At 60.8% G+C, this 22,022-nt stretch overlaps 1 protein-coding gene across 7 annotated transcripts in view; it reads right to left on the reverse strand.

Moving 5' to 3' along the window:
* NTRK3 (neurotrophic receptor tyrosine kinase 3) overlaps nucleotides 1-22,022 on the reverse strand; it is a gene marked incomplete at both ends in the record, with an annotated part of 228,155 nt that overhangs the window by 187,437 nt on the left and 18,696 nt on the right. For all 7 annotated transcript variants that reach the window (XM_079764236.1, XM_079764235.1, XM_079764234.1 and 4 more), the window contains 2 exons: nucleotides 1,234-1,305; nucleotides 1,946-2,020. In XM_079764236.1, coding sequence (XP_079620362.1) covers nucleotides 1,234-1,305; nucleotides 1,946-2,020 — 147 coding nt within the window. The remainder of the gene's footprint in view (nucleotides 1-1,233; nucleotides 1,306-1,945; nucleotides 2,021-22,022) is intronic.

Consider the following 22,022-nt stretch of genomic DNA (forward strand, 5'->3'; position numbering starts at 1 on the left):
TGTAAATGAGGCTGCACCACACTCCTCCACCCAGGATCCTACCGGCATTAAATGAGATCATGTAGGAGAAAGCATGGGGGAACCATGAGGTGCTCTACAGGTGAAAGAAAATACCCTCCTGTGAGTGCAGTTCAGCGACATCACTTCAGGCAACCCCAGACTGGAGACCCAGGCAGTGCGTGAGCCAGGCCAGAGGGAACACGCCCCGACCAGGAAGGGCTGAGCCAGCTGCAGAGTCGGGCAGGAGGACTCGGCCGACAACCCAAGGTCAACAGTGTTGGTTGACGTGGTCCAGGAGAAAACAGGGCCCAGGGATGGGCAGACTTCCCAGGTCCATCAGTACCGAGTCCCAGCAGACACCCTGACCCCAGAGCCTGGGGACCTCGCAAAGCCCACCAGCCTGTCACTCACCACCCAGCAGAGGGCAGATTATCCCCAAAGAAACGGTGGGTCACTGTCTGGGACCTCAGGGTAAGTCAAAGGCGTCCCGGTGCAACCGACTTCAGAGGCACCCGTTACCCAGGATGCAGCCCGGCTCCCTCTTCTGTGGCCCCTGGAAACGTGACAAGCCCCAAAGCCCTCCCGATTCCCCTGAGAGCTGCAGGTGACACAATGTTAGAAGGCTCGGGGGCATGAGCCACTGCCCGAGCAGGGACAGAGCTCCCCATCACCCTACCCCCCATGTTGAGGGCTACTCTCCTGCATCATGACCCTAGCGTCCGCGTGGCATCTGCCCACAGCAGGCTTGTGTGGCCCATGGGGTTGAGTGGTTTTACTTTTAGTTGCCAGGGTTTAAACTGAGAGGTTTTACTAGACCTCCAGCTCTTCTTGGGAAAATAAAATAAAAATCAGCACATCTGGCAGCAGGAAACCCTGCCTCCACACGCAGCAGGAAGTCCCGCCTCCCAGCGCAGCCATCAGCTGGGAGCTTTGTGGCTCCCTTAGAAAGGACATGTGGTCCCCACCTGCACCTGCACTGTCCCCACCGGGCACGCTGCAGGCACTGGCTCAGTGGCCTTTGTGTGGCTCAGTACAAACAGGGAGGCTTGTCAGAGGTCAGAAGCGCGTCCCCCGGGCTGTTTTGCATGAACCTCAGGTCCCCTATAAAATAAACACCCGGAACAGCTGGCCCCAGGCCCCCTCCGGGCCATGGCCATGCCTCCGGCTGCAAAGCATGCACCTCAGGCGAGTCCCACCGCAGGGGCTCCAGGGCCAGGACCCCGCTCTACTCACATGTAGCGCAGGTGGGGGTTCTTGGCAAAGGCTCTGGGCTGGATGCTCCGAAGTCCTGAGTTCTTGATGGTCCTGGAGGGAGAAAGAGGGTCACAGAGCTCAGGGGACAGAGGGACATCCACTGTGGGCTGAGGGCGACAGGAGGCCAGGCCCGGACCTGCAGCCGCCCCGCTGAAGTGAACTCACTTCATCACCGGTACCACTGGGCACCACGGAGCACCATGATACCCACTGGGGGTGCCAAGTGAGGGATATCCGGGCTCACACCCAGGGGACCCGGGGCATGGTTCGGGATGTGGGTGGGCAGTGCGGGCAGCTGTCCTCTTCCCAGACTGGCAGGTGCATGAGAACGGGGCTCCCCGTTGGGGCCTCCTCCCCACCCCGAATCCCCCAGCCACAGCACTGAAGTCCTGAGGAGGAGGCCGGGGAACTTCATGCTCCATGGGGCCCGTTAGCCCCGCAGAGGGTCCTGCCTTCACACCTGAGCCACAGGGGAGATGTCCCGCAGGCCCCTGGCCTCTACAGGCCCAGTCAATGCGGGAGCGTGAGGGGCTGGCCTTTCAAGCCCCCGAATTCCCTGAGTGGGAGGTGCCACCTCCACTAACAGAGGAACCCCGGGAAGTGCAGACAGCGCCCTCACCCGGCCCAGGAGGCAGACGGGCAGTCCCTCCCCCCCGCACCCCAGAGGCCCCGGGGCCTGGCGCGCACTCACAGCTTCTGCAGGCCCGTGTAGAGCTCCATGTCCACGGCGTTGAGCGTGTGCAGGCCGCGCCAGTTCTCTATGTGTCTATGGAGGAAAAGCGGGGTCAGGTCAGTGGAGGGGCCACGGAAAGGCGCTGGCTCGAGAGCCAGAGGAACCTGGGTGCAAATCCCATATGGGTCCTACACAGGCTGGGCCACACCTGCCAGGCAGTTTTCAATCCCAAGATGCCTCAGGAGGCTAGGCAGAGTCCATGCCCATACACCCTCCTTGGATCCGACTTTCCCATCAGTGGCCCCGAAGTGCAGGGAGGTGACAGCTCACCCCGGGACACCCAGGCCCGAGAAGTGGCAGCCACCTTCCCCAGACGTCGCCTCCCTGCCCCACCACCCGTGGCCCTGCCATCTGCCGCCACGTGCAGCCAGAGCCAGGAAGGCTGCGGGCAGTGGCCGGGCCGCGGGAAGCGTTTCAGAGCCGCGGTGACAAGGTATGCCGAGGGCCCGCGGCGTCGCACATTCTCTCGGGGCCCCTGCTGAGCAGCCAGACACAGGGGCATCTGCTGGGGCCGTGGACCAGGTGGCCAGCTCGGTGTTCGGCTCCAAGGCCAAAGGCTTCTCTTGGAAGCTTGCAGCCCCCGGCAGCTGACTTGACCGGGTGCCAGCAGGGTGGGGACCCAGCTCCAGGTCCGATGAAAAGGCAGGCCTGGAGGAGAAGGCCCTGTGCCAGCCCCGCCCCCCACCAGCGTATCCGCCGGGCCGTCGGCTCACGTGGACTACAAGCGGACCGCAGCGTTCCCGCGGATGCGCATTCATTCACCCATTCCATTCATGGGGCCCAGCTTCGGACGAGCAGCACCCAGGTCCGGGGCAGACACGCCCAAACCACACGTGGATCCTTCACACCCCTTGGGGATGAGCTAGGGCACCGGGAGATATTAATGGCCACGTCCACAGAAAATACAACGTCCCCTTATGCTAGAATAAACCCCGCCGTGCTTCCGTGCCAAAGTGTCCTACCTCCGGTTTGTCCTGAGCCAACATGGAAATGAATTGGCAACCTCCACGCACAGGAAAATTAGATGGCGCAGACTGTGTGACCCATATTTTAATTAAAAACACGTCATGTGGATACGTTTCAGTTGTTCATAACGCCGACGGCTGAGTCCTACGCGTAGAAACACCAGGGGACTAAGGCTGCTGGGAAGGCCCAGGAGAGGGCACAGCACCCTACACCTGACAGAATGTCCCTGGTCACCGGGGGCCTCGGCAAGACCAGGGGTCAGCGGGAGGGGCGGAGAAGTCCTGCCTCCAGCTGCGCAGGCCGGCGCCGCCTCCTCTCCGCCTCTGCCCGCTCCGCCCTCGCCGTCAGATGGCAGCGATCTCACTGTCGCGTCTCACTGCTGTGCCCGAGCTGCCTGGTAACCGACTTCCCAGACAGCTAACCTTAACGGCAAAGCCCGTGTGCTCAGCTTCCTCGCTGGGTGCTCTTTCTCGGCCCTAAAATGCGTGTGCGCCTCCTTGACTTCTCAAGCAGGGCAGGCAGAAGGCGGCGTACATTTTCTTTTCTTTTTTTAAATATATTTTTATTGATTTCAGAGAGGAAGGGAGAGGGAGAGAGAGAGAGAAACATCAATGATGAGAGAGAATCATGGATTGGCTGCCTCCTGCACGCCCCCTCCTGGGGATCCAGCTCACAAGCCAGGCATGTGGCCTGACCGAGAATTGAACCCTGACCTCCAGGTTCATAGGTCGACGCTCAACCACGCCGGTTGGGCGTCATTTTCTTGATGATCCTGGGTGACCATAACCAACCTAACTAGCTTACTGAACTGTGACAGTGTCCCCGAATGTGTGCCCCATCCAAGACGGCCCCACCCTGAGCTAATTCCTGAAGCTGAGGCTCCCGCATCCCTGTCCGGTGGTGTTCTGGCGCTTTCTGTGCTGTCAGGTTGTGGGCCATCACCCCCTTGAACACCTGCTGGAGGGCCCCTCCCCCTTCCAAGGTGCCTCAGCCAGTCCGCTCTGCAGCCCCTGGGAGCACAGAGGTTAGGAGTGGGCACCCTGGGGGCGGGCTGACCTGGACGAGACCCCCAGCTCTGAACTGAGAAGCCGCTGGGCCGGTTGCTCCAGCCCCTCCTGTCCTCAGTTTCCTCCTGGGAAGCCCAGATGCCGTGAGGACTGGCCGAGGCGGTGCCCGCGCCCTCCCTCCAGGGTCAGTGCCCAGCACCAGCGCAGTGAGCAGCTGGTTCCGTTACTGTGGCGGGAACTCTGTGCTCAGTGAGAATAAAGAGAAGCTGGACAGGGGTGGAAGGGGGTATGAGGAGATACACACACACACACACACACACACACACACACACACACACACGTGGGTAGGGTTTGCCCTTGCTTCTCGCCCCCTTGCTGATTGAGGTTGCCAGGTAAGTGAAGTCTTCTGGGGGGGAGTGTCCTCATCCCCACGCCCCTGGTGGCACCACTAACACGCTGCCCCGGGGGCCGGCCTTGGAGCTGCGCCCTGGCAGGAGGCAGTGGGAACTGGCGCTCCGCACGTGGTTTTGTACATGAGCTTCCGTCCGCCCAGCACCGAACACCGAGCTTCGGGGAACAAGGCCGCGGACAGATGTCCCTTCTTTCCAGGCCGTTTGTCGCCCATCAGAGCTGAGGTGCCCAGCCCCTCCTCACCCGAATCCTGCTCTGGGATGGAGACCCGGACAGAAGGATGGAGTTGGTGCCTGGGGAAAGCAGCCTGGAATTCCACTTCCCAAATAACCAGTCAGCAACGGAGAGCGCGCGCGGACACACACACACACACACACACGCACACACACACGCATGCACGCACACAGAACATGCTGTGCATCTGACTTGGAAGCCTTGTGGGGCGATGAGGAAATTGATTTGTTATCCAGGCATATTATGTCTAGTGATCCAGACAGCAGCATTAGCTTTCAATTATCTGAGATGTTTAGCATTGTAAACAAACCGTCCGAGCAACCGCCCCGTGGAGCGCAGGCACCAGGGCGGCGGGGAAGCCAGGTCGGATCGCACCAGCCCCGTCACCCGCGCTCCCTCCCCCAGAGCTAGGTGCCTAGCGCCCCCCTGGGGGGGCAGCTCCAGCGTGCCCACGCGTGAGCCACAGCTCCACCGGCACCTGCACGCCAGGACCAAGCGAGCCCGTCCTCACCCAGGACCCCGGGGCGGCAGAAAGGAACATCGGATCGTGCAGCGGACAGATGGAAGCCGGCGGCATCTGCGCAGCGTCCTGATCCAGCCCGGCGCACGTGCCAGGAGCCGGGGAGGTGTGTACAAGGCCTGTGCTCTGTGGGGCTGAGAGGCCCCGTCTCCCCACAGGAACAAGGTCAGGGCACACCCCTCCAAACCCCACAGACAGAAGGCCTAACTTCCAGGAGCGGCATTTCATCTGGGATTGGCCAGCGCACTGGGGAGTCGGGCTGTCCGGCTCGGCCCCCAGCCTCTCAGTTCCTCTCCATTTGCCCCACGGCCACCTGAGCGGGCGGGCGGGCGGCCCCAGGGTGCACACACGGCACACCAGGGAGCACACCTCTCTCCTGAGCACCCGTCACCAGCTCACTGGCCTCCCCGCTCTCTCTCTCCTTAAGTCTCTACACCAGAGCCATCGCCCTCTCCCCAGCTTAAAGCCTCAGACCACCCCCCTGGCTCCGACAATAAAATCCAACGCCAGGACTTGGCCCCAAGGTCCTGCATGAACGGCTCCCTCGGCCCTTCTGCCAGCACCTTCCCCTGGTTTCTGGGCCCGGCCACCCTGGCCTGTGTTCTCCTCTTGAAACAGACCCGGCTTGCCCTAGCCGGTTTGTTCAGTGGTTAGAGCCACGGCCTGCAGACTGAAGGGTCCCGGGTTCGATTCTGGTCAAGGGCACGTACGTCAGTTGCAAGCTTGATCCCCGGCCCTGGTCAGGGTGTGTGCAGGAGGCAGCCAATTGATGTGTCTCTCTCACATCGATGTTTCTCTCTGTCTCTCCTCCTCCTCCCTTCCACTCTCTCTAAAAATCTGTGGAAAAATGCCCTCGGGGGAGGATTAACAAAAAACTATATATACCAGGCTTGCTCCCAACCCGAACGTCCACGAAACACCCTTCCCAGCTCCTTATCATCCCTCCACCTCACTCAAAGGTCACCTTCTCGGAGAAGCCTGCCCGACCCCGTGGGAGCCCTCCCCCCTCCAGCTGCACTCTGGCACAAGCCCCTGTTTATGTCCTTCACAGCCCTTAATAACCATCTGTAATTGCCTTATTGGATTATTTGATTACGTGTTTGTCGTCAGTGTCTGTGCACTGGAACGATGATGCATGGGGACGGGGACCGTATCTGTCTTGTTCACCACTCACTCATCTCCGATACGAGCAGCGACCCAGGGTTAAGTACGCCCCACGCTCTCCCCCTGCACGGTCCTCCCCCTGGTCCACCTGAGCAGCCCAGAGCCCCGGTCAGGCCACAATGACACCTTGAACTTGGTATCAGAGAAGGGATGTGGCCCTGGGCACACCATTCAACATCCAATCAGGGAGTCACTGCAGAGCGCAGCAATGCGGGGAGGACCCCAGAGGCCTTGCATGGCCCATGGGCCAGAGCTCAAGTGTCAGGAGTAGGGAGGTGGCTGAGCATCAACCCATGAACCAGGAGGTCTTGGTTCGATTCCCAGTCAGGGCACATGCCGGGTTGTGGACTCTTTCCCCAGTGGGAGGTGGGCGGGAGGCAGCCAATCAATGATTCTCTGTCATCATTGATGTTTCTCTCTCTCCCTCCCTTCCTCTCTCTGAAATCAACTTTAAAAAAAGACCAGGCGTGTGGGGTTGGAGTGATGAGGCCTGAACCACGTGGATCGTAAAACCTCCAGCCCCTACGAGGTGTCGCAGCCTTTGAAGCAGGAGAGAGCAGGGCTTTGATGAGGAGCAGAAGCAGCCTGAGGCAGGAGGGTCCCTTTCTCCCCAGTGGCCTTAGAGGAGACGATCTGGGCATGAGGAGTCTGGTCCAGGCCAGAGCAGCTGGCCTGAAAGGGATCCAACTTTGCAAGCTCCGTGCCTAAGATCAGCTGGCCCCCGGGTCCCCAGAGTGCTGGCCTTCGGGTGGCCAATTTCCTTAGGAAAATATGAAATGGCCAGGCCACCCTTTACTGAATTATAAAGCACTTATCACTTCTTTAATCACTACCAGCCTGGAGCACGTAATTCACTCAACATGGAAGTTCCAGAGGCGACCTGCTAAGTGAGCATTAAGCTCAAGTGCGTTGCGTAAAGCCTTACCAAGGCAATATTTTCCCCTATTAAACGGATAGATTTCCTCACTGCGACTCTGCCTCTAGTTATGCGGGAAAGTCGCTCCAAGGTCACTGTTGGAGGGTCATTCCAGGTCACGAGGGGGAAGGGCAGTCCTTGACTTTGCAGGAATAATTATCCTTGGAACCTGAGGGTGTCAGAGCGATTTGTCAAGGTAACTATCAGAGAGACAAGATTGCATAGGTGGTGCTGGTGCTCCCTGCACAGCAAGCGGGACGTGACAAGCCACAGAGAAGAGAGGCCCCGGATGGAGGAGGAAGGCAGGCGGGCAGGGCTGGGAGGCTGCAGGGAGCGAGGCGGGGTCCCTCAGAGACGTCAGCACTGGGCTCACATCGGAGGCATAAAGGAGGGCACACTAGCATTCGCCCTCGCAATTCCAGCCCTGGGACGCCTTGGGGTTCCAAAGGGCACCACTGAGGGGGCTGTGAGCCAGTCTCCCTCGCTCCATGAAGGCAACGCAGGGTTTTTCCTTGCGAGCCTCTCCTTGCTCCGGCGTGGTGAGCAGTTTCCTCTCCTCGGGCGATAGATGGTCTGCTCTCTTCCCCACACTCTCTCTCCTGGAAGGCTTCTCTCCAGTCACGGGCCCTCATCTCAATTACTGCCTAATTGGAGACTAATCCCAGTTCCACGGCTCTACCCTTGCCACCTCACCTCTCCCAGTCCCGCAGGCCGCACTCTCACAACAGGCGTCCCGGGAGTCCTGAGACAGAGCAGCTCGCTCGAACCCACCCACTCCACCCCACCCCGCCCCGAACTCTCCCAACTATCTCGGCTGAAACACTGCAGTTGGGATGGTCATCAGATTGCAACTTTGTGCAACAGCAGTGGGTTGGCGAGAGCTAACACAGATTTCTGTCTTTATAAAGTGTGGGGGGCTGAGCAACAAAGAGATCAGTGATTGATTGGTGATGTCTGCCAGGGGCGCATCTGCAGCATCACCACGTCAGTGCCATGTGTTAACCGTATCTGCCCAAGAGCCTTCCTGACCCATCTGTCCCTGTCCCTGTCCCTGTCCCTCTCTGGTCCAAGCCCTACCAATCACTTCTCCGTGGTATCTCCAGACACTCTCATCTTTCCATTTCTACAGCCCCTTCCTAACCTGTTGGAGACTCTGCTTTCGCAGCGACGACTTTGAACACGTCCCTGGCAGGCTCAGGAACCCCCGGTGGTGAACAAAAGACTGCCAGGCCAAACCGAAACTTCTTTCAGAAGCCATCAAGCCCCGCAGGGAAAGCAGTGAGCGACCAGTGCCACGAGGTAAAGCGCCACAGCCCTTTGAAGGCAGAGCGACTTTTCCTCTGAGCCCCGCGTCCAGCCCTCCCACCACGGAACCGCTGCCCTGCGGCTCGATCCAGACCAAAGCTGATGGGAGGGAGGAGCAGGCGGGATGGTGCGAAGAGCTTCTGTGACCATCACCCCAACACCCTCCTGTCACTGAAACGAAAAACTCAAGCTGCTCCGGGGAGGCGCTCACGCCGACAGAGAAACCAGCCCGCAGAGCTTCTCCTCCCGCCTCCTCCCTCGGCTTCTGGAAGCAGTCGGTGCAGGAAAAGTGTGGGCTTGGAGGCCCGGGCATGTGCCCTGACCGGGAATCGAACCGTGACCTCCTGGTTCCTAGGCCGATGCTCAACCGCTGAGCCACGCCGGCCGGGCTAGCTGTATCATTTTGTAATAAGCTGGTCATCGCGTAAATAAACTGCTTCCTTGAGTTCTGTCATCTGTTCTAGAAAATTACCAAGCCCGAGGAAGGGGTCCCGGGAACCTCCGACCTGCAGCCGACAGGCAGAAGCCCAGCCACAACCCGTCCTTGTGACGGGCATGGAGGGGAGGGCGCAGTCTTGCGGGGCTGAGCCTTAACTGAGGGTCTGGCACTAACTCAAGGTAGACAGATAGTGTCAGACCTGAATCGAATTGTAGGGCACCCACTTGGTGTCCACAGAACATTGGAGAACTGGTTGGTTTGGGGGAAACCCCACCCATCTGGTGGCCGAGAAGTATTGCGAGTAGAAGAGAGAGAGAAGGGGCGTGTTCCACTCACACAGATGCTGCAATGGGCAGGGACCGAAGTCAGGAACAGGCCCTCCATGGCCAGGACAGACCGGCTTGCAGTGGCCTGGCCAGGGCTGAGGCTGCGTGTAGCCTCAGACGCCTTCTCCAGGTCCACCACTGCCTCCTCCTCCCATGGAGCCCAGCCTGCACTGTGCCCGCAGCTGTCCTCCCTGCCAGCCCCGGGTGCCCCGGGAATGCTGGGGGGCTGCACCCCTCCTTGGGGGCTCTGATATGCCACACCTGCCTCCCTCCACCAAGTGTTCACCAGCCCAGCCCCACCCTCTGGTTACGGGGAAGTTGTCGCTGTGGCTGCTGAGGGAGGGATGGGACCCTGTCACCTGTGTTCAGGCACCATTTGCCTGGCGTCCCTGGAGAGAGCGTAAATTCCGAAACATCCTTCATAATGGCCCCAAGGCCATTAGCATAACTTGTATTACAGGATATTGTTATCTTTGTTCATTGTTCTGTTTTATTGTTAGTTACTGTTAGTCTCTTACTGTGCCTACCTTCTAAATTAAACTTTATCATAGGAATGTATGAATAGCAAAAAGCACCATACACATACACACACACACACACACACACACACACACACACTGAGTGGCCAGATTATTATGATCTCTGAACGCATAATAATCTGGCCACTCAGTGTATATCCTATATAATAAAAGGCTATTATGCAAATTGTCCCCTTGACCAGGAGTTCGACCAGCAGGCAAGCCGGCCAACTGCCCATGTCCCCTCCCCCTGGCCAGGCTGGCCGGACCCCACCCATGCACGAATTCATGCACCAGGCCTCTAATACACACACACACACACACACACACACACACACGCACACACACACACGCACACACACACACACACACACACACACACACACACTGAGTGGCCAGATTATTATGCGCTCACAGATCATCATAATCTGGCCACTCAGAGTGCGTGTGTGTGTGCGTGTGTGTGTGTGTGTGTGTGTGTGTGTGTGTGTGTGTATGTATATATGTGAGTTCGGTACTTTCGGGGTTTCAGGCATCCACTGGAGGAATTGGACCGGACCCCAGTGGATAAGGGGACCTGCGGTACCCCAGGCTGGAATTTGCAAATCTCTTTGCATTGAAGCAGGTCCAGGTCCGGGGACTAGCATCCCCAAACACCTCGGGGGCTCTCCCCGCCTGGCCTGCTGCGTGAGCCCCTCTTGGTCTTCCCTTCCTGCCCTCCGGGTCCTCTGGAATTCAAGTCCCCAGTGGGGAGGCGGGGCTGCTCTTCACCACCTCCTGCTCTCAGCAGCCTCGCTGGGTTCTCCCCGCCCTCCCCGGCCATCCCACCCCCCTGCTGCCTTCTCTCCCTCCCGCAGTCTCTCACCTCCTCTCCCAGCCAGCCGACCTGCGCCTTCTGAAGTCATAGTTGGCGGCGATGACAGAGGCTCGTGCTCTACAGCAGAACCTCAGAGAACCCGAGTGAGTCAGTGCTTCCGAAGCCGTCGGCGCTCGGCGACCTCGTCTGCACTGCTGTTTGGGGGAGTTACCGGCGAAAGGGGCCCTTTGATGCCAAGAGATTCATTCATGCTCACTGTCAACATGTGGCCAGCCGGGCCCCAGACCGTCCCTAGAAGTCCTCCAGGGCCCCCTCTGTCTCTGATGCCGCTCCTCCCGGAGGAGGGAGCCGCCCAGGGGAGCGTCCATGTGTGCAGTGTGGCTCCCAGCTGCAGGTCCCTTACGTCCCCCAGGCCTGGTCTCAGCACGGAGGTGAGAGACAGAACCTCCAAGGCCCAGGACCAAAACGGTCCAGACAGAGACTAGCCTTCCCAGTCCCGCCGGAAGCAAGCGCAGATGGTGAGCAGGAAAACGCTCAGGCAGGGGCTGGTGCGACCCTGCGGGCCTCCCGGGGCAGGCGCTACGGGCCCCCTCCTCTTTCCTGTGACTGACCTCAGGGGCATGTGCTGGGCCAGGGCCTGGGGTCCTCATGGCGGGTGGGCTGCCTACTGCGGACAGGAGAAAGGTGTGCGCAGAGAACAAGGCCAATTCGAACGCATCGTGTCTGTCCCTGGCGGGTGCCCTTGGCCCCCTGGGAGCAGCCAGGACGAGGTACCCACCAGAGTCCAATCAGAAAGTGGAGCCCACGCACTATACGTGACGGAGGAAACTGCCGGACACACAGAGATCTGCTGGAATCGCTGAAAAAACAAGCGGAACCTCACTGCAACCCAGCGATCAGCAACAGCAGGAAGCCCAGGGGCCAGAGGGACGGAAGGGGGAGGTGGTGGAGCCCGAAGCTCAGGGTCACAGCTGGTGGCGGGAGGGAGCTGGCAGCGGGCACTGCCCAGCGGGAGCGGGAGCTGCTCAGACAGACAGCCGTCGCTGTAAAGACTTGCCAACACCCAGAATCAGACCCAGACCTGGAAACCCCTGTAAGTTCATCTCAATCAAGTTCATGAGAAAGCCCAGGCCTGCCCTCACAGCAGCCAGCACCATTATTTGTTTACCAATGGGGCGTGAAGTTCATGCTGAGATTGTGGCCAATGACTTGCCTTTGACCGAAGAGTGGGCACCTGGGCCAGTGCCATCTCCAATGAGCGGCAGCTTTGAGCGAGGAGGGAGACACGCCTCCCGAGGCCGGGGCAGCCAGCGCTTTTGCAGACCCCAACACCTCATTTTTATTCAAGTGGGTTTGTACGTCCACTCATTTTTGTTTTATTTCAATGCAATGGTTTCTCTTATTGAGATAAAATCCACATGACTTTAAAAGTGTATTGTTTAGTGGCATTTAGCACAGCTTCTACCTACCTCAAAAACATTCTCTTCACCCCCAAAAGAAACCATTGAGCCGTCACCCCTCAGCCAATCTTTCTTCCCATGTGGATTTCCCTAATCCCGATATTTCATGTAAACAGAATCACACGTGTGTGATGTGTCTGCCTTACTTCACCCAGCATAATGTGCTTGGGGATCACCCATGTTGCAGCACGTGTCAGAAAGTCCTTCCTTGTGTGGCTGAGTAATAGCCCATTGTAGATGTACCACATTTTGTTTAACCACCCAACAGCTGCTCAACATCTGGGTCGTTTCCACCACTGGCTATTTTCAATGGCGCTGCTATGAACACTCACTGTCTGAATACCTATTTTCAGTTTGGGGGGTCTATCCCCCAGAGTTCCACCCATGCTTAAAGGGTTTGGGAGAACATATATGTAAACACGGGAATAATCTGACTCTTCCTAAAAGGGTGCAAAGGAGTATCTGTTCCCAGGAGCCCGAGATGAACTAATCTCCACGTCAGGCTCTGAACTGTGCCCGAGCTTCCCGGCAGCTGAGGTGAAAAGGGAAACATGACGTCGTCCGCAGAGATAAACATCAAGTCCAGAAAGGCATCCGCAACATGGATCCTGGCATAAAAGAGTGCGTGTCACGGTGCGGAAAACATATTCTCTTTCTGCAGGAGACCGCAACGTTCCCCAAACGAGAGGCTCTGTGTTTTCTTTCTAATCGGCTACAGAATACGGATCGTGAACACACTTACTGTCATTCAGTCAAGTCAACTTGGTGAGATGAAGCCAACAATGTCCGGCCCCGCACACTGCCTTCTCAGTGCTCCACCGAATACGCGAACCACACGTGCGGCAGCCCCAAGAAAGAACGGACGACGTGTCCCCTGACACGCCAACAGCTCGCTCCCGCGCAGTCTCCGGTTTCTCTCGCGCGCGCGGGTGACGCAGACACTTTACGCTGCTGGTTACGGGAGAGCCTTCAGCTTAGGGAGACATGCGGGGGGGAGCGTGTGCAGCTGCGGGCTGACAGCTGCCTGTGTTAGCGCAGCCCCCACCCTACAACGTCACGACTGGGACCAGCCCGGCTGCTCGCTGCCCTGGCCGTCCCGTCTCCCTCATTCAGGTCTTCACTCTGCGTGCACACGCTCACGCCTGCCTGGCACGTCCTTTATTCAGCCGCCCCCCGTCCCCCCACACACACACTCAGTGCCAAAAGCTGCCTCCCTCGATGCTGATGCCGGGAGGGAGCCCTGGCTGAGAACTCCGGAGGGTCGAAGGCAGCTCTCAGCAGAGAGGCTGAGGCAGGGATGAAAGGTGGGAAGTAGCGGCCTGGGGAGTTCGGGGAAGAGAGGCCAGGAGACGGAGGAGCTGATGCACAGACGCACGGGGGCAGGCTGTGGGAACCGGCTGTCGGAACCTGCTGTCCGATGGTTTTCTCTAGAGAAGGGCTGCCCGGGTGAGGGTCCACAGAAAACGGCCCGAGGGGAAGTAAACAGGCCTTCGCGGCCACGGGCGCTGCTGGAGACAGACCCGGACTTGAACCCGGCCTTGGCCTCTCCCCAGCTCGGGACCGGTGCGCCTGGCTGGGTGCTTCTAGCCCGGGTGCCCTCTGCGGAACCGGAGCCCGTGCCGCGGCCAGCACTGCTCCGAGGATGAGCGGCGGGTCTGGCTAAGAAGCTGACGGGTACAAGGCAGTCAATAGTGGCCACACAAGGAGGATTCCGAGATCCACCACTGAGCTGTCAGCCCAGCCCCCACCTGCCTCCTCGCAGGCTCACAGCTGCGGGACCTGGGTCCCTGGGAGGTGGACCCCAGGCCACGTGTGACTGTGCGTCCGTGTGCCCCGCACCTGCACCTCAATGACATCCCCGCCAGCATCGGCCCTGTGTCTGCTCCCTGCACAGGGGACTGGATTTCACATCGGCCCTGTGGGCGGAGGGGTGGAGGGGTGCCCGAGGCCTCCTCCTTCTCACCTAAACCCTCCTGCGTGTAAGCCCAGCGGGGCCCCATCCAGGCCTTTCTCCATCCCAGCGGCAAGGACGAGGAGCACCGAAGGGGGCAGGAGACCCCACCTGGTCTCTCACAACACAGCCTGATGGCAGGCCCTAGCAACGGCCCTAGCAACCATGACAGGAGACGACCTCCTGGACACAGGCTAGATGGAAATACGTAAACCACCACCAACCATGTGCGGAGGAGGGGTGGAGAGCCAGCAGCGCCCACCGGGGCCGGACGCCACGTGCCTGGGCACAGACGAACACCCATTAGCCAAGTCCAACTTCTCTTCTCAACATCAAGCAAAGGAACCAACAGGAAAGGGACAGGCGGCCTGGACATCCATTTAACCGGCAGCAGACTAAGCTCAAACCTCCCCAGCCAGCCCTGTGGCTGTTGGGATACAAGTGTGCTGTGTGTCCCTGACCCAGGAGGCAGGGCCGAGAGGAGAAGCCGGGACTGCAGAGGCCACACGAAAGCCACAAATAAAAGCCCAGCCTGTCCCACCAAGAGGGACACGGGACCTCAGAGACCGTGCCAGCCCTCAATGGCACCTGCTGGGAAAAAAAAAATGCCACCCAGCCCAGCCAGTGTGGCTCAATGGTTGAATGTCGACCTATGAACCAGGAGGTCACAGTTCGATTACCAGTCGATGCCCAGGGTTGCAGGCTTGACCCCCCAGTGTGGGGCATGCAAGAGTCAGCCAATCAATGACTCTCCCTCATCACTGATGTTTCTATCTCTCTCTCCCTCTCCCTTCCTCTCTGAATCAACAAAAATATATCTTTAAAGAAACTGCCAGCAATGAGTGGCTACAGGTGGCAGTTCCAATCCAGGCTCCCCTGCTTCGGAGCTGTGTGACGCTGGGCAGGCACTTAGCTTTTCTGGGCCTCAGATCTGAGAAGGGGAGAGCGGGGCCCGTGTGTTACTGAGGACGCGATGTGATCAGAGATGGGAAGTGGCCCAACCCTGCAGGGCGATGAGGAATGCTGGCTGCAGGGAGGCCCGGAGCCCACCCACCCCTTGGGCCACCCCGCCCTTGGACCACCCATTTCTACTCACGGCCACACACGCAGCTGCCGGCTCCCTCCCAGCTGGAGCGGAACGAGCCAGAGGGGAGTCGGGCCCTGGGCTCCCTGCTCCCACCCGACAATCCGAGACGACGCATGCGTAGGAAACGATCACGCCGAGGACTCCAGACACCCACCTGTCGGGGATCTGAGCCCTCGATGCAACCGGGAACGCCTGGGGGACCTGCAGGAACCCGGTTCCTGGGCCAGCCCCGGACCCCAGGGTCACACTCGCGGGACGGGCGCTTCTCACAGGCCCTCCTGGTGCGCAGCCAGGGCCGGGGACCGCGTCCAACCTTTTCATTTTACAAATGAGCAAACTATTGCTGATGGACTTAATGCTGATGAAGCTCAGTGACTCTTTCCCCAGTTGTAAGTAACACAGGCTCCTCGTGGGAAGTTCGGAAAAATGAAAAGATCTCAAGAAAATTAAAGCCACTCGTCATCGCGGCTCGCAGCGAGAGCCACCCTGGGCGCGGGGGGCGTGTCCTCCGGCTTCATTCCAGCAGAGAGCGCGCGGAGGGTGCACAAGCCGTCCTCGCTCCCCTTCCTTATATTTCATCTTAAGTGTCTTCTGTTGTCATTACAAATTCATAAGAGAAAATCAATAAAGATGAAAAACCTGAGAGGCTTTAAACACAGTAAATACACACGGTAAAGAGCTGGTGACCTCCCAGGGCAAGGCCGGGGACCAGGTGGCCGATCCTGGAGCCGGCTCACTCCCTCACCCAGGAGTTCGCCAGGCCCCCGACATTCACATCGGAACGGGCGTCCACGGCCGGATGAAGCGGCGCCGAGGCAGCCCCGGGGAGGGGTAAACGGGGAGGCGGGGTGGGAGAAGGTGGGGGTGGGGGTCTTGTTCCATGGCTAAGACGGCAACCCGGGGAGCCAGATTACAAACAAACATAAACTAATGCCGCAGCTGTCAAGACCGATTAGGCCGCACAATAGAAAAATTACAGGGCCGTTTGGGCCCGACAATATAAGATTAATTTATCAATACGGCTTACGTGACACTGGAGAGATAACACCCTGAGTCAGGGCTTCGCACAGGCCTGCTTTGCAACGGGCAGGCTGCCTCAGAGCAGGAGCCGGAGAGCAGGCTCCCGGCCGGCACGTGGGCAGACAGAACGGAGGGCCGTGGGCGAGGCGGCTGGAGCGCGGGTCTGACTCGGGCTCCGTCACACAGGCACAGGCACGACTCCTCGGGCCCACCTCTAACAGCGACAGGCACCTCCACATCCCCCGTGTGGCCGGCACACAGTAGGTGCTCACACCCCACAGGCCCCTGAGGCAGGTGCCACGACGATGCCCGTTTACAGCGGGCAGATGGCAGCCCTAGGACGCAACCCACGCAGCTCCACAGCCCACGAGGCTGCCGTTCAGGAACCGCATCTTGTGCGTGCGGTTCACGGCGCACACGCACACGCCACTGTGCACAGAACTCACTGTCACGCTGCCATGAAATGTCCCGTGATGCCCACTTCATGGGGGACCGAGGCAGGGACCAAGCTCGCCGACCTGCCCGCAATGCTCAGGCTGCCCGGCTGTTGGCTGGGCCACATAAACTGCATCGTGAACCACACATGGCACCTTAATGCGCACTGACTGCTTCCTGGAGGGAACGGTCCTGGTCGGTCCTAATCCACAGCCCAAGTGCCCACTTCCGCGCGCCGGGAGCTGGGAGCAGTGCCCCTGGGGCTTCCCAGCCGCTCGGAAAGCCAAGCGCCGCAGGAACCGCAGACAGGACGCTGAGGCCCAGGGACACGGAGGCCTCGCTGGCGTCCCCCAGGTGGGCAGCAGCCCAGAGAGCTACAAGATCGCCGCGGGGCCCACGGAATCCTTGGGGACGCCGGGCTGCCTCGCACCCGCACCGCGCCCTTCAGCTCCCACAGGCCGTGGGCAAGGGGGAGGACGGGAGGCGGAGGCTGGCAGGAGGTGGCGGGCAGGGCTGGGCTGGAGGCAGCGGGCCTCGCGGAGGCAGATGGAGCAGCTGCGGCTGGAGCCCACCCAGCACACACACGGCCCAGAGCAGACAGTGACCTTCCCGCAGCACAGAGTGACTGTCCTCAGCCAGCTGGCCAGGGCCCGTGGCACACGAAGGCCACCCAGGAGGCCTCGGCGCCCGTGCTGCCCAGGGTGAGAGGCAGGGTGTGGGGGCAGCTAGTCCCAGCGGGGCCCTCCCGCGTCACCGCGCCCTGCCACCCGGAGCCCTGCCCGGCCACATGCTCGAGGCAGAGGCTGCTCCAGGGACAGAGGGCACGGGCGTGGGCAGTAAGCGGGTGCCCGGCGCCGTGTAAGGAGGCAGCGTCACCGCTCACTCTCCGTGCCTGGGACAAGGACCCAGCCGCCCGGGTGCCCATCCCCCTCCAGTGAGGCAGGCAGAGGAGCAGCATCAGCCGCTCGGGCCCTGGGAGCGGTGCCTGGGCCGTGCCCGGCAGGAGCTGCTGGCACCGAGTCCGCGCTGATATGAAGTAGCGCTGCCGTGATTAATGGGCGGAGGGAGGAGACAGGAAGTTAGGGCCGGGGTGAAGGATGGAGACAGGCACTACCCCTCGGGCGGAGGACCCGGGGGACGAGCGACGACGTGGCAGCCGAGGTGGACCTGGGCGCAGGACGGGGCACCCTGTCTACTCCGGGGAGCGGGGGTTCACAGGGCACGGCAGCACCCACAGAGCTGGCAGGGCCCAGGGCACCCTCCCAGAGCGAAGCCCATGGAACTGATCGACATGAACAGGGAAGTTCCTGCGGCGGCGGGTCAACGTCACAGCAAACATGACCTGCTCCCCGCCACCGCACGGCCTTCCTGCCACCTGGCCGTGACGGCCCTCCTCCCGCCGCGGGGCCCAGGCGGGCTGCCCGGGAGCTGGGACACGCCGAGATGACACCGCCGATGACCTTGAGGGGTCGCCGCCTCCCCAGGAGGCCCCTGGGGACTGATCCTGGCACCACGAAGGCAGCGGAGGCGTGCGGGAGCCCCCACTCCCAGCCCCGGCGGGGTCACAGGAGGGCTGGGAGTGGAACCAGCCCTGGGGACTATTTTAATATCGTTTGCTTTTCCCCTATAATTACCTCCACTTTATTCTCTTCGTATTCAGTGAAGTTGCTTTTGTGTTGGGTTGGGTTTTGTGTGTGTTTTTCCATTTAAATGCCAACGAGAAAGAGGGAGTCTGTCACAGGGTGCGTGCAGGGGAGAGGGTGAGGCTAGGGAAACGCACAGGGAAGGAACCTCAAGATGAAGTGGAAGGGGACCCCCCAAGGAACCCCAATGAATCCTGAACCCACGGGTCTCCTCCAATCTAGGTCTGACAGGGGCTCAAGCAGAGGCGGCTTTGCTTCCGGGCGGGGAGCCGGGCTGCACCCTCTGCCTGGCCCTACAGAGACCGGCAGTCAGGCCCCTCCCCTCGGCTCCCTCCCAGCCCCCAGGATGCTCCGGTGTCTGCAGGGGAACCTGGGCCTACTCAGAGAAGGCGGCCCCAGCAAGCACAGATGAATGAAGTGTGAGGACAGGAGTCAATGGGGGGGCGGGGGGAGGGAAGACAGGAGCTGGGCCAGGCCAGGGCATGGGAAGGCCCGCCCCTCCTGGCATCTCTGCTGTCAGTCAGCCGCAGTCCCATCAGAAAGCAGGGCCAGGTTATCAGGAGCAGACGGCACTGCCCACTTCCCCTCTTCCCACAGCCGGATGTTTCCCAGGTCCTGAGCCCCCAGGAAATGCAGGGACCCCTGAGGGCTGGTACACAGCACCCCTAGAAGCTGGGGGGGGGGTGTCCCTGGGAGGCTGGAGGAACGGCCAGAACAGGGCACGATGCCTTCCTGGGGCCGGATGAGCGGTGGTCAGTGGTCACTTGCCGCCCTGACATGCACACCCCAAGCTTCCCCCTGTGGCCTGAGCCCCTCGGACCCCAGACACCAGACAGGTGGCCCGTGCCAAGGGCTGCTGTGGCAGCCAAGGACGATTCCAGGCAGTGGCCCAGACGTCGAGAGAGCGCTGGACTGGGAGGCAAAGGCGCGGGTGTGAGTCGCACGGTCTGCTCCACGCCGGCTCCAGGCGAGCCCTCCTGCCTCGGGCCTGCTGACCAGGCCGTCCCCAGGTCCCCAGCACCCAGCTCTGAGACTTCGAGCCCCAAAACAGCACAGCCCACACCCCTGTCCCGCCCTCCCCCACCCTGAGCCCTCAGCACGCCACTCCGGTGGCTCTGCCAGCTGCAGAGGCTGCCGGCCACCCAGCGCCCAGAGCACCCTCAGGGGAGATCCTGGGAGGTGCCAGCTGCTGCTGTGGGCGGAGGGGCACAGCCCCCAGCGGTCCAGGAGGCGGCCCTAAGATGCCGGGGGGGCTGGGACTGGGGTGCACCAGGTGAACCCACCCGTTCTGCTGCATGCTTGCCCGGAGCACCGTCGGCCCCAGCAGGTGCGGCACCGATGACTCCAGCGTGGCCCGGGCAGGCGGGCCGAGGCTCCCAGAGGCTGTGGGGTGCCCCAGGGTCCTGCCGACCGGGGATGTTCAGACCGTTCCCGGCCCTCAGCGCCCCCGCTCCCCTGCCCCCGGACTCAAGACCAGGGAGCCCTGGCCTGTGCCTGACGCAGACCTCCACACGCCCCATCCCTGCCCGGGCCACGCTCATGTCAGCAGAGGACCTAGGACTATTCCACCACCCGTAAAAGCAGCAACAATTGCCACAGAACCCGAGAGCCCTCAGCGTGCACCGAGCATCATGCTGCGAACCCCTCTCCACAGCCCTCGTCTGAAGTACCATTAACCTGTTTCACAGGTGAAGACACGGAGGCTCGGAGGGGATTTTCCCCGTCACTAACCCGCCTGGAGTTCACCTCTTCCTCGCCCTCCTCCCTCAGAGAGCGGATCCTTTTCCTCCCGTCGGTCAGCCCCCAGCATCGTGCGAGCGCAAGGCGGGGCCCAGGCGCCAGTCTCTCTCTTCCAACGCCAGGACCTGTTTCCCCCTGGCCCCTGCCTCCTGCGGGCTCCCTGCCCATGAGCATGTACAGGGCTCCCTCGTCCTTACAAAACACGCGCTGGCTTCCACCAGCCTGCACCTGCTGCCCTGGGTACCAAGCCCTCGAAGGATGCTCTGTGTTCGCTCTTCACTGGCCTGTTGCTCCCCCACGCGTGCACCCACCCTCTCCCTCGGCCGTGCACGTGGCTGACCACTCCCTCGTCCTGGAGGCTGCGTCCCCTGGCGGGAGCGCTGGCATCCTCCCCGCCCGCTCGCTCACTCCCTCTCTGGCCCTCTCTCCCACCTCCTGCCTCCACGTGGACACGCCAGGTTCTCCTGGCCCTCAGCCCTTCCTCCTGTCCGCTCACCTCTGGGCACGTAACTCCCAAACCTCCAGCTCGTGTTTATGCCCAAGGCCAGCCTGGAACTCCAGCCCCGGCCAGACGGACACTCCGGATGTCCAAGCCAAACCAACCCCGATGTGAGGCCAGTGTACCCCCTCCTCCCCTCCACCCCCCGCCCGGATCTACCCAATCTCCTGCGATCACCCCCTCTCCCAGGCTCCTCCCTGGAAGCGCCTCCCAGACTCCCTGGGTGCCCCTCGGCCCTAACCCTGCCAGAGTGACCTCCGTGCCATTTCCCTGCCCCGTAACCCACCCCTGCCCTCCTCCTCACTCTGACCTTCATCCCTCCGTCCGGAGACGATGCTGCCCACCTCACATGTCTACAATCCATCTCCGACGGCCGCCTGCTCAGCCAGCACGTCACCCCACTGCCCCGGCCTGAGGCCCTGAGACGTGAAGAAAACACCCCATCCCGAGAGCTCAGGCAACTGCACGCCCTCACCCCGCTTCCTCTCGTCTAGGGTGCCCACCCCATGTCTTCACTGACTCCCCCAGGAGGCCCACAGCACAGGCCCCAGCCCCCTGCACCCCGCAGTGAGCACACACACCACGCCCTGTCTCGTCCTCACCTGCGGCCCTGAAAGATGCGGGAGGGGCCGCGTCCTCGGGCTGGTGCCCTGATGGCCGCAGGCAGCGGGACCGGAGCCTGTCCAGAGCCCTCCTGGCGGCACAGAGACCTCAGCGGCGCTGTGCCTCGTGCTCCGACCCCAGAACCACCCACGACAGACGCAGGGCACCTACACAGTGTGGGTCCCCAGCGCACTGGGCTCAGTGACTTGTCCATCCTCCCCTTTGCTATTTCTAGCTCTTCCTTCACAACATCCTTATGACTTTTAAAGGCCAGAGGAGGCTCCTTTAGGGAAAGCTGTCTCCCAAACCTTCAGAGGCTCCAAACCGAGCAAGTCCAGAGGCCTCAGCCCAGCACGAAGGCCTCCCCTCCCCAGGCCATCCCCAGGCCGCCTGCCCCAGGGCCCTGCCCCTGCCCTCCAGGCGCGGGCAGCCAGCACTTGCTCACCCGCCGGGCATTCTGTCCTCCCTGCACCTCCAGCCTCAAGGGCCCCCTTCGCCTCCCCATACAGACCTGTGCATCAAGGGGCCCCCATCTGCCTCGTCCCCAGCTTCCCTAAGCCCACCCCACCCCTCTGCACCTGTCCTGCACCTGCTGGGCTCAGATGGACAGCCCAGGCTGGGCCTAGCTCGAATCAACAATCAGATAAATGTTGGTACCAAGTGAACCGGTTAATAATGCGGATACTGGATAAAACTGCAGATTGACCATTTACCAGTTAAAAATGCGGATTGGCCCTAACCGGTTTGGCCCAGTGGATAGAGCGTCGGCCTGCAGACTCAAGGGTCCCGAGTTTGACTCTGGTCAGGGGCATGTGCCTTGGTTGCGGGCACATATAATGCAGGGGGCAGCTGATAGATGTTTCTTTCTCATCGATGTTTCTAACTCTCTATCCCTCTCCATTCCTCTCTGTAAAAAAATATCAATAAAAATATAAATTTTTTTTAAATGCAGATTGACCATTTACCAGTTAATA

The sequence above is a fragment of the Cnephaeus nilssonii genome (assembly GCF_951640355.1).
Source record: "Cnephaeus nilssonii genome assembly, chromosome: 24".
Lineage (NCBI taxonomy): Eukaryota > Metazoa > Chordata > Mammalia > Chiroptera > Vespertilionidae > Cnephaeus > Cnephaeus nilssonii.